This window comes from Thermobia domestica, chromosome 1, assembly GCF_964235325.1.
Source record: "Thermobia domestica chromosome 1, izTheDome1.hap1.1, whole genome shotgun sequence".
In the NCBI taxonomy this organism is placed as follows: domain Eukaryota; kingdom Metazoa; phylum Arthropoda; class Insecta; order Zygentoma; family Lepismatidae; genus Thermobia; species Thermobia domestica.
In genome coordinates, this window is record NC_137454.1 from 201,055,439 (window position 1) to 201,071,175 (window position 15,737).

Consider the following 15,737-nt stretch of genomic DNA (forward strand, 5'->3'; position numbering starts at 1 on the left):
TAAACGTCAACACCGCGGGGTATTGTTGAACTAACACCGCATAGTGGTAGCCACGCTGGAACCACTGCCGTGTGTTAAAATTGAGTTGAATTACCACAACCATTTTTTACTGTGTACGCATACGCTATATTTTTTTGAAAACAGTCAAGCATGTACACCTTGTCTCAAAAAGGTTGAGCGCATTCTTTATTGGTGTTTTGAGGCAAAAAATTTCTAAGTCCAGCTTCGGGTATCTTCGGGAAAAAGTAAGCCAGGTTCGAACCTCCAAGCCAGCCTTTGCAATCGGGAAAAAGTTTGCAGATGTGTTTTTCTTCTTTTAAATATAATAAGACTTGTTACCAAGTGTTTAAAAAAGCAACATTGATTGAAATACTTAATGATACAATATTTCGAAACCTTTTTTTTTTTAAATGTCAGCACATGCTTGTTTGTCATTTAGCTCTCCATACGTAATGGAACATTTAAATACGTTAAAGAATCTTTCCATATGTAAAAGAATGCTCAAAGTTAAGAAATAGAATATAATTATCGCCTGAGTACTAAAATAAAAGTCAAAGTAGAATAGAAACAGCGTTTGTAATGGATATGAATGTCATAATTATCTTGAGATCCGTTATACATCGCTAGAAGCATACGTCTAGAAGTCCTTGTGTTAGTTCATTGGTAAGCTGTCGGATTTCAAATCATAAGGTTAAGAGTTCGAATCCCGTCTAGGTTAATCCTTCTTTTAAAATTATATTTTCCGCAATGCATGAAAAATTATATAAAATAATTACATTAGAATACATAAGTTGTGTATATATAACATAATCATTGCAGAACATAGTAATTATTATGTTTAAAATATAACATCTGAGATAATTTTCACAGTAGGTCGGTATTATATATGAGGATGTAAATACAAGTTAGGAAAATCATTTAATAGCAATAAATAAGTTATGTAGTGTATTTATTTGCATCTATTTCTCATACAGATGTAACTTCTCAATATTCTCATTACAGCATGTCATTTACATTCGTGAAATACAATATATTCCTACGGATATAGAAAGTGTATAAACAGAGTATCCAAAGTCGTATCCTGCTTCAAGACATATAACTTTTCCCGATCCCCTTAACGTCACGGGAAGAAACACAAATTCTCTTTAGAACGGAATGTCGTTACTTAGAGTCTCATTCCAATACGTTGAATATGCTTTTGTATATTCATCTCTCTCTCTCTCTCTCTCTCTCTCTCTCTTTCGCTTTGTTTATGTGTGTGTGTGTGTGTGTGTGTGTGTGTTGCGGAATATCCCAAGTTGAATACAACATTTGCCAAGTATATGAGCATCATTGTCATCGAATACCAGAAATTGAAAGTCGTGTTTCTTCCGGTTGGGTTTGCGTGTTCATGTTAGCTCACTGGTAGAGTACTGACTTGCCAATAAAGAGGTCTTGAGTTCAAAGCCTATAGCTAATTATCATTCTTTTGTTAGTAGGATTGCACAGAAATCGGATACAAGGAGTGGTTTACTTCTAGAAATATTTTCAGAAGCGTTTAGGTAGCCCTGAAAAGGGCTGTTTTCGGAAGTTAAGGCGGGGACATTAATATTGTGTCCAAGACCCTTCTGAATTTATTACACGCTCCATTCTTGTGGGCATAAAATCTATTACATGGGTGACAAATCTATCTCCTTCCCCTACCTCCAGCCATGCTTCGGAAACAAGATGCCACAGGTCATCCTGAGTTCTTGGTGGATCTGCCTCAGGCCAACTTTCCCTTAGAGTACGCTTCACTTCTGCCCACATATTTTCCATGAGATTGAGGTCTGCTCCACGAGCGGCCAGTCGATTAAATCAATCTCAGGGTGCCCTGCGAACCATTCCTGAATCACACGGGAAGTATGTATTGGCGACTGGTATTGCTTGAACTGAATTACACCATCAGGCTGAAATACCCGTACAGATAGCACCATGATATTACTGATAATGTCTAAGTACTGAGCATTGTCCAGATGTCCTTCAATTCTATGAAGCTGTCCTGCTCCGCGACTGGAAATCCAACCCCAACATAAAATAGATACATGGCCACTGCGATTGCAAGCAGCCACATATCCATGGTCATATCGGGTGCCTCTCGGACGATACACAAAACTGCGTCCCTCCTTTGATGTTGTGAATATGGATTCATCTGAGAAAACTACGTTTTCCCAATTGAGGCTCACATTCGCCTGTGCAAACGCGAGACGGTAAATTTTGTGGTCGTCTGAGAGTTTTTCCTTCACGGAAGCAACACGGCCACGTAACCCAGCATGACGAAGTCTTTGCAGAGCTGTATGCTTACTACCAGGAAAGAGAGAAACTTCCCTTAGCTGTCTAGACGTCCTTAGTGGGTCTAACCGGGCTTCGTTTACTAATCTCGTATCTTGGGCTTCGGTTGACACATGCGGACGACCAGGAGATCGTAAATTATCAGTCTGACCTGTAGCGCCATATTTCCGAATCCATCGCCTTCCTGTAGAGGCCGGGACACCTACTCGCCTGCTAGCTGCAGTTGCAGAATAACCTTCCAACTTCCATAAAGTAATTACTGCTGTACGTCTATCCATAGTTACCAATGTTCTGAGCTGTGAGAAGGAAGCAATAGGTAAAAGCTAGTACCTGACGTGTGATTGGTTACTTGCACGACACGCCTATTGTGGGGAACAGCGTTGCCAGATCTAGCATAATGATGCTAGATCTAGCATAATTTGCATGTCTCTAGCATCTAGCATCTTGCTTTTATCATCCTGCCCAAATCTAGCACAATTTCAGCAAGTTTATCAAAAAGCCGTAAAACCTGGAGATGAGAAAGAAGTTGGTCGTAGGAAGAAAAAGAACGGCAGAAATGTATCCTCTTCCATTGATTCATACAGTCGGTAAACCATACAGGCAGTCTTATTTTCCGAAGTAAGTTCGAAACGTCTTTGGGCTATTTTGTGGCTCCACCCAGGGTTTTCTAATCCTTTAACTCCGAGGCATGGGCGGAGCTATGGGGGCCATTCTCCCCCCAACTTTTTGACAACTTCACCATCTTTATTTCTGACTTCATGATCATATTTATTCCTGAAATGACAGCTCCGAGACCGACCAAAAATCTGCATCCCCCCCCCCCCAGCAGACGATTCCCAACTCCGCTTATGCTGCGAAGTAATTTTCTTTCAAAATATGTAAACAAAAACTTTGCATTCATTTATACGATATATACGCCATTGAGTCTGGCAACGACTGCATTAATTTAGTTGAGTTAAAATTTTGGTGCGTGAAGTATTGAGTTCTATCCATGCATTCTTGCTCTCTGTGTATTTTAAGTTACGTTATCGTATCTCAACTTCGTTTTTTTTTTTTTAACTCCTGAATTAGTAATTATGAGGATCTAGCATAATTTGACCGAATCTAGCATAAGTTCGATCAGGTTTTGGAATAATTCCGAGCTGTGAGTCTGGCAACGCTAGTGGGGAATGACTTGGTCAACGACACGCGAAAGAAATCTGAAAATGGTGCGCCGTAATAATGATATCAAAAACAGTTTTTATAAAGGAATAGTAATACATACGAAAAGCTGTTTAAAGAATGAATTGTTATACTGACTTTACACGTATAAAAACATATACCATATACCAAACGGATTGAGCGATATGATGATAGCTGTTTTGAGACAAACTCTTTCGAAGTCCAACTTCGGGTATCTTCGGAAAACAGTAAAAAAAGCTGCTGGTTCGAACCTCCAAAGCCAACCTTAGTAATCGGGAAACGATGTACAGATATGTTTTTCCTTCTGTTAAATATAATAAGACATGTTGAAATGGTATTAAGTGTAGAAAAAAGTAACATTGAAATACTTAATGATACAATATTTTGAGACTATGTATTCCCACTCTCGTTTCGTCATTGTGATTTCCATACGGAAAAGAGCATTTACGTATGAGCTCAGTTATATTTCAGAAGCAGCTTCCGAAAAGCGGTCATGTTAGCTCAGTGGTACACCACCGAGCGTTTAAATCGTGAGTTCGATACCCGTTCAGGTGAAATTCTTTTATGATATTCTACTTTCCTCAATGCATGAAAATTATGTAAAATAGTTACATTACAATTCATCAGTTGTATATATCAGTTGAATATATATATTCATATCATCAGTTGTATATATCAGTTGAATATATATATTCTTATCATTTCACGACATAAGTAATTCTTATCTTTAAAATATAACATCTGAGGTATTAACAGAACGTCGGTGTGTTATGTGTGAATATTGAATACAAATTTAAAAAAATCGCGTAATAGCAATAAATAAGTTATGTAATGTATTTATTTGCAGCTACTTTCATCGCAGATAACTTCTCAATATTCGCATTACAGCATTTAGGTAGAGCATATCGAAAATCGGATCATGGTCCAAGAGAAAAAAACTAGCTAGCCCCAAACTGTCACGTAAGAAATTCGCGAATCGCAAAAGCAAAGTGAAGATATTGAGAGCGGTAATTCCTTAATCGCTCTCTCAACTCTCTCTTATCTGCATTTATACACATAAAAGTGTATGTATGTATGTTCCAACATAACTCATGTATGCCTAGAGCAGGGTTTCTCAACCTGGAAGTCGCGGCCCCTAGGGGATCGCGAAGATAGGCGGAAGAGATAAATATAGCTAGAATCTAATACCAGAAATTATTTTTAAATATTAGTTTTAATTTTGTTCTGATAAGCATACTTTTATTTTTTATACACACTGTAAAGAACAATAAAAAATAAGTCTACTGAACATTATCAAAGGGTGTAGAATTCGTGTTACTATTCGGTTCAAAGTATGTTGTCGTCGCGAATTCTGTCGAGAAATTTGAAGCTTAAAATATACAAAACGATAATCATGCCTGTTGTTCTGTATGGTTGCGAAACATGGTCGCTTACTCTGAGGGAAGAACATAGACTGAAAGTATTTGAGAACAAGATCCTTAGACGAATATTCGGACCCAAGAGGAACGGGAATGGGGAACGGAAACTTCATAACGAGGAACTACATAATTTATAGGGTTTACTCAACATTGTTAGGGTCGTCAAGTCTAGAAGGCTTAGGTGGGCAGGTCATGTAGCTAGAATGGAAGCAAGTAGAAACGCTTTCAAAATCTTGACTGGAAGATCAATCGGATAACGACCATTAGGAAGACCTAGGCGCAGATGGGAGGACAATATTAAGATGGATCTCGCTGAGATAAGAATACAAAGTAGAAACTGGATCCAATTGGCTAAGGATAGAAGTCAGTGTAGAGCTTTTGTGAACGCGGCATTGAACCTCCGGGTTCCATAGGCCATTGAGTTAGTTAGTTAGTAGAGTTGTTTAAAAATGAATTTAAATCAAAGAGGTATGATATAAAACTAATAAGAACTGTATATAGAAATACTAGAAAAATACACATGCAACAAAACCTGCACATTGAAATACAATTAAAATTAAAACCTAATGAAACACCTAAGCATGGTGTAATTTCACTAGTGCAGCAATGTCCGGTTCAATCTTCATGACGAACATTATCAAGCCATTTTCAACTGATAAGCGATTTCTTATCTTTGTTTTAATGTTTACCATAAAAAAAAAAAAAAAACACTTTCGCACAAGTACGATATAGCAAATGGAATTATTACTTTTAAAGCAGCAATGCCCAGACCAGGATATTCTTCTCTCCTCATCAGGCAGTACTTGTCCAAGTCTTCGTTACAAAAAACCAGTTGCAAAGACTTGTCGCATGATCATTCTATTATTTGGTCAAGAAGTTGTGGGCTTAGATCGGATACGTTAATGGCCTCTTCAATGAAGGAGTTTAACATCCATCTTGAACCAGCACCTTCGTCGTTGGGAATATAGATATTACAGTTACTGTATCCACTGTCAGTGCCGGGCGCCGAAAAAAGGGGCCACACATTTCGGAGGAAGTGTGTTACTCATGTTAGGAAAGTGCATGTGCACATGTGTAAAATAGAAGGAAAAACGTAATAAAATGTACTCAAAATTAAGGAAAGGTAGGGTTTATTTTGAAAATGTTATTGAGCTTCGTGCCAACCATGGTGGCGCTTCGTAGCTAGTCTGTCGACGTCACTCATATATACGGTGACATCGTACTATACTCTCGCCCCGGGCGCTGATTTTCCATGGCACTGTTCACTATAAACAAGAAAATGGATTCTACTATTATAGAAATAGGTATGTTAAAAATCCCACACAAGCTTATTATAAAACAAATTATAAAAGGGTCGCTGGCAAGAGCGTGTGATAAAAGGGGATCGTGATAGGAATTAGATTGAGAACCACTGGTCTAGAGTAATTTTAACCACATTTCTTATGGTTTCAAAAAGAGTGCTGTCGGGTTACCTATGGTGAATGGGAGGGGGATACATATAAAAGATTGCTAGAAAAAGATCGATATTAGATTCATAGTTTTCGGGGTCGCTTAGATAAATAGTGAGACTTTCAATTTCGCTTAACTCCGATTAAGCTCTCATTAGTAGGGATGGGCACGAACGATTTTTCTTTGAAACTAGACTCGACTCGAAACAGACATCTTTGAGGTCTACTCTTGGACTCGGCGCGAAAAATATCTTCCAACTCGACTCGGATTAGAGTCAAGTCGAACCAAAACGAGCCAAATCCTGTGTGTAGCCCTACCTAGACAATACATAGACAATAATTATTCTATCATCAATTATACTACTATTACTACAAATAATAATAATAATAATAATAATAATAATTATTATTATTATTATTATTATTATTGTTGTTATTATTATTATTATTATTATTATTATTATTATTATTATTATTATTATTATTATTATTATTATTATTATTATTATTATTATTATTATTATGACAACACCGTGTACAAACATGAACAATAGATGGTTAGTAAAGGAATACTAAAAGCTAGTTGACTGCCGACGTCGGTAGTCATGAACTCTACAAGGCAAAGACATCGTTCATTACTCTAAGCTGTAAGCGTCGGTGGACTACAGATGATCAACTATTGACCTCTCGCCAGAAATTGGTGGCCCCGCAGCGACGATCCGTGGTGGCCCAAGTTCCATTTTGAAAACTTTACTACCAGCAGCAGAGACGCGATGAAACGCCAACGAACCACAAAATTACTCTCCCAAAATATGTCAAAATGCCTATATGTGTGATTTGTTTATATTTAGGTGAATCAAAAAAAAAAAAAAAACACACAAAACAAATACCCGGGGTGGACGCAAACTATCAATATTACGATTACTAGGCACGTGTTCTTCTGACTTCCCCACGGAAACGATCATAAAAAGCTTGGTTGTTGAAGGATAAATCATTGACGTCTTAATTTAGCCAATCAGACAAACCCCTACATCTCGAGTTCTAGAAGGTGATACCGTGAACCATTTCAGATTTATTGCTTCCTGGTGGAGTACTATCCACGAGCAAAATTTGAGCATAATAACCGACATGCATCTTCGGTGCCTCTTATCTTTAGTAGAATTTTAACCAGAGATGGTGTGGGTCAATGAAAATTTGATCCACGACCCATCATGCCCCACTATCACCCACCACCCAAATGCCCCATTGGCCCACTCTGATCCATCAACCATCGTGATCCACTCTGACCCACCACCAACTATGAACCACTCTGAACCATTGTGACCAACTCCGACCCACCAAAATCCATCGACATCAACTCTGACCGATGGCCCACGTCCTCCTCTCCATCAGGGGCGGATCCAGGGGGGCGATCGGGGCGATCGCGCCCCCCCCCCCAGAAGAGGAAACTTTCTTATTTTACATATATAAATAAAACCCATCCCAAAGTTTGAAGCCCTTAAAAGTAGCAGTATGACAACCCACCGCCCCTCCCAGAAGTCGGTCCTGGATCCGCCCCTGCTCTCCATTGACTAAAGAGGTTACACTTGTAATAAAACAAGACTGTGAAATTATCGCTTATCGGAGTTTGAATTTCTACCGTTAATGGCTCAAGCACCTCTCTGTTACAATACTGGTGGGTCTGACCTTTACGATATTGTATAATGGCAGTGTTTCTCATCTTCCAAATTAAAATGAATTTAAATTTATCATATATAATTATTTCTTTGTTGCCTTACAGACACATTTCAGTAGAAAATAGGGTGAAATTTGAAAGTTTCAAATCAAGGAAAAGTAGACCAACGTAAAAAAAAAAAAAAAAAAAGAGAGAGAGAGAGAAACTAATTTTCTATATAATGAAGCACGCCGTACTAATTGAAAATGCCCATGTAATTAAGTTTAGACTACAAATTTTATGGCCATTTTTCTCCAACTTTATGGCTTGATTGCCTTATGCTCGGAACGCTCCATATATTAAACACCAGCTTCAGCAATTATAAATAGAAAGCAGTGGGTATAAAATTCAAAAAGAACTTTAGTTTGCATTACTCAATCTGTTTCTCAACTAATATCAATCGTTTTCGATTATTTTTACAAATCAACCCACTACCAATTTCCAATATATAGAAAATGCACCCCTGTCCCCCCGCTCATAAAAGATAATTTTTAAAAATGCCAGGACATATTCTCTTTATTTTCAATAAAGAGTTATATGCTGAATTTCAGCTCTCAGTTGAACGGCTTGTGAGATACTAAATTTTTCGCAAAAATTCGGACTTCTACTCCCCCTAAGGATATGTATTATAATGAAAGTGACACGCGTATGATAACTTCCCAGTTGGGATTGGAGCCTGATTATATACCAAACGTCAATTCATTTGACTTTGCAATTTGACCGTGATGATTACGCATACATAGTTACTTTCAATTTTTTATGATGCATATCCTTATTTCATATGTTACAGATGATTCAAAAATATTTTTCAAGCAGTTAGCTCCTCTAGAATCTCACAGGCTGCATCCCAAAATCCAACTCCTACTATCCTATGACAATCCAAAAGTGACTGAACTTTTTTATTAAGAACAAATGACAAAAGAAAAATGGAGATCTTGAAAGTAAAATGTAGAAAAGCTCGGTGTCCCCAATAACTACATATTTCTCTGCCCCTTCATCCCGAACTTAAAAATAAAACTTAATTCGAATATGGTTAATTAGTGAATTTATTACAGTTAAATTCCACTCACTACATGCTACAGCTACAACTATGTAACAAAAAATAACAACTGTGAAACATGTTCTGAATTACTATTAGATTTCTTACGCTATTATTAAACATATTAGAATAGTAAAAGAGGATTGTTCGTGAAATAGTATATTTGCTCTTGATTTATAACTTTTTCATACGGAAAAAAATAAAATATTATTCAAGTTTTAAACTTTGCTCTCTGCAAATATGTTGCCCTCTAGGCAATGGGACCAATGTGAAATGTGGACTAATGTGGACTAATGGGAAATGCTGCACTGTTAGCGGCGCTGAAAACTTACGATTCGATTCTAATATCGAATGATTTCGATATCTTTATGTCGCTACGTAACCACCCTGGGTACTAATGGGAGCTTAATTGGACTTGAATTGAAAGTAGAACTATTCACCTAAGCGACCACGAAACTATGGATTCGATACTAATATCGACCCGTTTCTAGCATTTTTGATATGTATCCCGACAGTACTCTTTTTCCAGACTGTAAGAAATATAGATAAAATTGCTCTAGATATATCAGAATTATGTTGAAATGCACACATAAATCCACTTTTATATTCTGTATAAATAGAGAGTGAGCGAGCGAGCGAGCGAGAGAGGGCGACTCAAGGCATCACCACTTCCACATTGCAAAAGCATATATCAGGAATTGAATTGAAAATCTATGTAAAGATTTCTGCTGTGGCATGCTTCATAAGGACAATTCCAGTCTGCTCACGTGACCTTTGGGGTTCATGACTTTTTTTTGCGAGCGTTCCGACTTTGGATTCTCTGTTTATACCTTCTGTTTATGCATCGAATACCTTTTCAAGAACATAAATGGCATTCTGTATTATGAATGTTGAGAATTACCCTCTATATGACAAATAGCTGCAAATAAATACACTACATGATTTATTTATTGCTATTGAACGAGTTTCTTAACTTGTATTTACATCCTCATATATAATACCGACCTACTGTGAAAATTATCTCAGATGTTATATTTTAAACATAATAATTACTATGTTCTGCAATGATTATGTTATATATACACAACTTATGTATTCTAATGTAATTATTTTATATAATTTTTCATGCATTGCGGAAAATATAATTTTAAAAATAGGATTAATCTAGACGGGATTCGAACTCACAACCCTATGATTTGAAATCCGACAGCTTACCAATAAGCTAGCACAAGGACTTCCAGAACTATGCTTCTAGCGATGTATAACGGATCTCAAGATAATTATGACATTCATATCCATTACAAACGCTGTTTCTATTCTACTTTGACTTTTATTTTAGTACTCAGGCGATAATTATGTTATATTTCTTAACTTTGAGCATTCTTTTACATATGAAAGATTCTTTAACGTATTTAAATGTTCCATTACGTATGGAGAGCTAAATGACAAACAAGCATGTGCTGACATTTAAAAAAAAAAAGGTTTCGAAATATTGTATCATTAAGTATTTCAATCAATGTTGCTGTTTTAAGCACTTGGTAACAAGTCTTATTATATTGAAAAGAAGAAAAACACATCTGCAAACTTTTTCCCGATTGCAAAGGCTGGCTTGGAGGTTCGAACCTGGCTTACTTTTTCCCGAAGATACCCGAAGCTGGACTTAGAAAATTATTGCCTCAAAACACCAGTAAAGAATACGCTCAACCTTTTTGAGACAAGGTGTACCTAGCAAAAATTAGCATTACATCACTGGACGCTCAGCAAACTAGTACAATTTGACAACCCAGCTAGGCTTAATGATTATATCGTTATTTATGCCAGAGAAGAAGTCCCTAATTTTTCAAAATAATCAAATTTTTATTTATTTAATCTTCTTCCGATTTTAATTTTTACATTACCTTTTAACATTTAACATTTTGACGTTATCATATTTTTGAATGACCGACTTTCTTGCAGAAGGGTTTATTTTTATTTATTTATTTATTTATTGTTGTTGTTTAAAAAAATGTAGAAGTCTATGCAAGAAATATGTTTAAAATGGCGTTTAGTTATTATATTACGTAATTACGAGCCAAAAACGGGAATGTTTTTTCTTCTTGAAAAAAAAGGGGCATTTAGTATATCACGTTTTCATTTTTCTCGGGACACTGGACGACTTTCCGAAAAGAGAGATAATTCCATGAAAAACGAGACATCTGGTCACCGGTGCTCGAACTGCGCCAATGTACGCCAGTATGTCGTACCTATACTTTTCTCATTCCATAAAAATATTCATACTGGCACTTTTAGAAGCAAAAATTCTATGCTAGTATACTAATTTTGTTCATACGAATTTAAAATTCCAGAATGGAACAACAATTACAGTATTTTCATTGATTTTTAGAAAAAAGAAAGAAAAAGGAGCATCTGCAAATTTATTTGTCGATATAGGAGACCCTATATTACGTCCCCCATTTCTGCTGATGCTTGGTTGAAGGGAGTTGAGTTTACTGAGTTTAATGTCCTTTCGACAGCGAGGTTATATGAGTCGTTTCACTTGATAAGGATAAAAAGCTCAGAAATAAAATAAATATCGAAATATCTTTCATTGTTGTATTCAAATAAAATGCTTTATTTTGATGTCTTTGTTTTTAAAAACTTTCGGTCAACTAGTAAAAAAAATAGAACTAATTAACTCTAGTCTGTTTCTAAAAGGCTAGTACACTGTGTATACCACAGATGTGTGCATGAAAATTAGATGTAGAGTGAGAAAGGAGTCGGCTAGGACCTATGTTCAAGGTACCATCCCGATCTGTACATGGTATAGCTGAGGATGAATAATGGAAAATCCCAGTCAAAATGGCCAGATTGAGATTTGATCGCAAGACCTCCTGAATGAGAAGCCAACACTCTAGCATATTATTATTATCATACAAGCGACGAGAAAATGCTTGTATTGCTTACTTTCATACTAGAATTCGACATTTTATTGGACAGTAAGTATAGTTGCATATTGAAGTACAAAAATGTACCGGCACTTTTCATTTCCCATTTCACTACTGCTGGTCACCCTACTTTTAACTCATATATGATATAAATTTTGATTAATATATTTGATAAGGGGTAATAATCACCCATTTGAAGCGAATTATTCATTTCGAATTATCGTGGATATTTTTCGTGTAGTAATAGCTACAATAATTGAAGTATTCTTGTATACAATGATCTTCTATTGAGAATATTGAGGAAAAAACTTTCAGTAATGTGAAGTTTCTTATAATCCAGTTTGCTTATGATCCAGTTTGTAATTAATATTTGTTATTGTTGAAACGCTAAATAGCACCAAAGAATATGGCTCAATACGAAGAGTTTTGATAAACACTATTCTGCAACACAAGTGCAATACATATAGTGATGCATGATACATATATGATCTAACCTTTGTGTGTGTATCCTTAGACAAATAGAGGAAATGAGATTTTCAAATGAAGTGACCTCTCCATTGCTATCTTCATTTCCCAGACGCTTATTCTTGAAATTAAAAACAGCTTACCTTCTAAAGTCTCGACTCCAGCAGGCGTAGATAACAGGATTCATCCCAGAGTTAATCCATCCCAACCACGTGACCACTGCTCCGACAAGTTCTTCCTCTTGTATACACTGGAAGCAAAATCCAGACAAAAGATTGAAGACAAAAAACGGTAGCCAACACACTATAAAAACTCCCATCACAATCCCAAGGGTCTTTGCGGCTTTTTTCTCTTTGGCAAATTTGGCTAGTTTTCTACTTATAGAGAAATTCTTTAAGTTTTTGGTAGACGACATCATACGAGTAGAATTGTGGCGCGTGACTCCATTCTCAGGATGATGAGAATGGTGATGATGCAGTGTAGAACTTGAACCACTCATTGTTATTTCACCAAGATCACTTTCCGAAGTATTAAGTGTTGTAGAGTGGTGGTATCGTCCATTAACACCACTACCACCAGAACTACCACCACTTCCACCACCACCCCTATGTATTCGAAGGGTTAATTCAACCTCACCACCACTAGTGTATGAGACTTGCTTAGTTCCCAGTTTGAGACTTCTGGTTTGCACCATAGCTGCGCGATAGATACGGTAATAGGTAAACACCATCACAAACAATGGAACGTAAAAGGAAATAGTTGATGAGAACACAAGGTAGCCGATATCTTCGGTAAAAGGACATTTATAAGATTGCATTTCACCTTCGCGGACAGCCCTCCACCACAGGATAGCTGGAAACGAGATCAAGCTCGAACATATCCACACAACACCAATCAAAAAGAAGGCTCTTTTGCTGGTCATTTTACTCGGATAGGTAAACGGATCAGTAATAGCCCAGTATCGATCCAAAGAAATGACACATAAATTAAGAATAGAGGCTGTACTAAACAGCACATCCAAGGAATGCCAAACATCACACCAATCAGAGCCGAAATACCACGTTTTGTTCATAGATTCGAACACGGCATTGAACGGCATCACAACGAAACCCACCAGGCAATCAGCAACGGCAAGTGACATTATAAAATAATTAGTGGCAGTATGTAGATACCTCTCACGAATAACAGCCAGTATCACCAACATATTTCCAAACACTGTTGCCAAACAGAAGAAGAACAGTACAAATGCTAACGCAATTTGATCAGCTGACATGTAAAGTGAATAATCTTGTGGTTCAAGATTTGATCCAATCGATTTATTGGTAATATTATTTGTCAATAAAATAGACGAATCGTCTGTTTCTTCGACCCAGGTTAACGTTTCGCTAACATTATGTTCGTTAACAACCGTTACCGGGATGTCATTCCATTTTACCAATGACGCCAGTTGTGTAGTTGGTGATGAAGATACCGGCAAAGTAGATGTAGGAGTACTGCCATTAACTACACTCAACGGAGACGTGTTATAGAACTTCCAAGTATCATTTTGAGAAGGGGACACTAAATCACGAAAAATGGAAGAATTCTCCGAACCCACGTCCCACCAACGAATCAACGGATCAAACACCAAAGAATTATTCATGGCTATACGCTTTATTGCACATTAAGAAAACGAGCAAATCATTTTCTTTTGAATCTGGCCCGCATATTATCAAAAACAAAGTTATTTATTGGAATCATGATCATATTTGCTTTGAAAAACTGCTGTGAATACACGAATTTTTGCACAACATAGTAATTTATGTGAATGACACTTTAATTTTTTCCTTCAAAAAATCAAAAATAGATTTCCACCCTCTTGTGTAGTTTTTCACTTGTAAAGAATATATTTAATGAGAAGTATTTTGTTGAAAATTTAATTTTAAATTAAGTATTATTTTGTATTTCATGCACTGCAATAACGGAATGTTTATATTTTTTCATTGTTTCCGTAAATGTTTTTGACACTTAAACTTTTCACATGTTATTTGTACAGTGTTCAGTTAAGCATTTTTGATCCACATATATTTCACTATTTATTTACATGTTTGAAGCACACGCACAATAAATAATAATAAAAAAAAGTTTCAGAATTAATCGCACAAGGTTTTGCGTCACATTTTCTTAATTTAATCATTTTGAAATTTTAAAACACTTCAATTTCATGACGAAGAAAATTAATGTGATTTGTTTTTTTCACTATTCACACACAAATTACAAAACATTTAGATAAAAAGTTTGGAATTTTAGATGGATTTTGTGTAATAAATTTGATGATCATATTTATTAACAAAAAAAGAAACTTTTTAAAAACACTTTTACATTTCCGAAAATCACTTTCGTTACATAGAATTCTCGTTAAAGATGGATTGTATTAGGTGACATCACTTCAAACAATTTTTCATTTATGGTGGTTGCCTTTGGATTTCGTATACATGTATACCAACCAACCAAGCGATCACGAAATGAACACGCAAAGAGCGGAAACTCAACGTGTTTGCAACAGCCGCCGAAGCTTCTGACTTTACCGCGGCAGAGCGCCTCTCCCTCCTCAGTAGAAACACCGGCGCGACAACTGAATCGCGTCTGCGAAAAACGGATGCGAAGGTCCAGATGATAGAAAACACTTGACTATCGACGCCGGGCGCTTGCGTATTATGCAATTTGTTGTAGATATGTATAAATGTTGTAGCGTGAATGCATGTGCCGAAGACCAAAACGTAGTCAGAATCAGAAAAGAATGAATAGAAAATTTAAAAAAGAAAAAGGAAAGAAAACCTTTCCTGTGAGGTTCAATGACAAACCTATTTTTCATTCAAAACTTCCAACTCCCTTCTATTGTACGCATTTTTAGGTGGATGACTCTTATGTATACAAGAAGGCATATAGCTACTAGTGTTTTCTTTCTTTTTATCTAACACAATGATGGTGAAGGTCACTTATTGCTACATTACTTTCAAATTTTGCGAAATCATATGTCCGAAGGGTATTTGATTGTTGCATTGTTTCTTGTGTTGCTCGCTGAACTTACAACTCAATCGACAAAGCACAAGAATATACTGTACTTACAGAAACAACACATGGTAAAACTTTTTATTCGAACAAGCGCTGATACAGATTGATTTTCTAGTCTAACGTCTTATGCGATCAGTGACTAAGGGTGCAAACGGGGCTTGTACCCCGAGCGCCAGATTGAGG

At 36.5% G+C, this 15,737-nt stretch overlaps 1 protein-coding gene across 1 annotated transcript; it reads right to left on the reverse strand.

Moving 5' to 3' along the window:
- Window positions 1–12,639: 12,639 nt before the first annotated feature.
- Window positions 12,640–15,103, reverse strand: LOC145692800 (dopamine receptor 2-like). Its single transcript, XM_081768284.1, has one exon. The coding sequence runs from the start codon at window positions 14,140–14,142 to the stop codon at window positions 12,640–12,642; it is 1,503 nt and encodes a 500-aa protein (XP_081624410.1). The 5' UTR covers window positions 14,143–15,103.
- Between the last annotated feature and the right edge of the window lie 634 nt (window positions 15,104–15,737).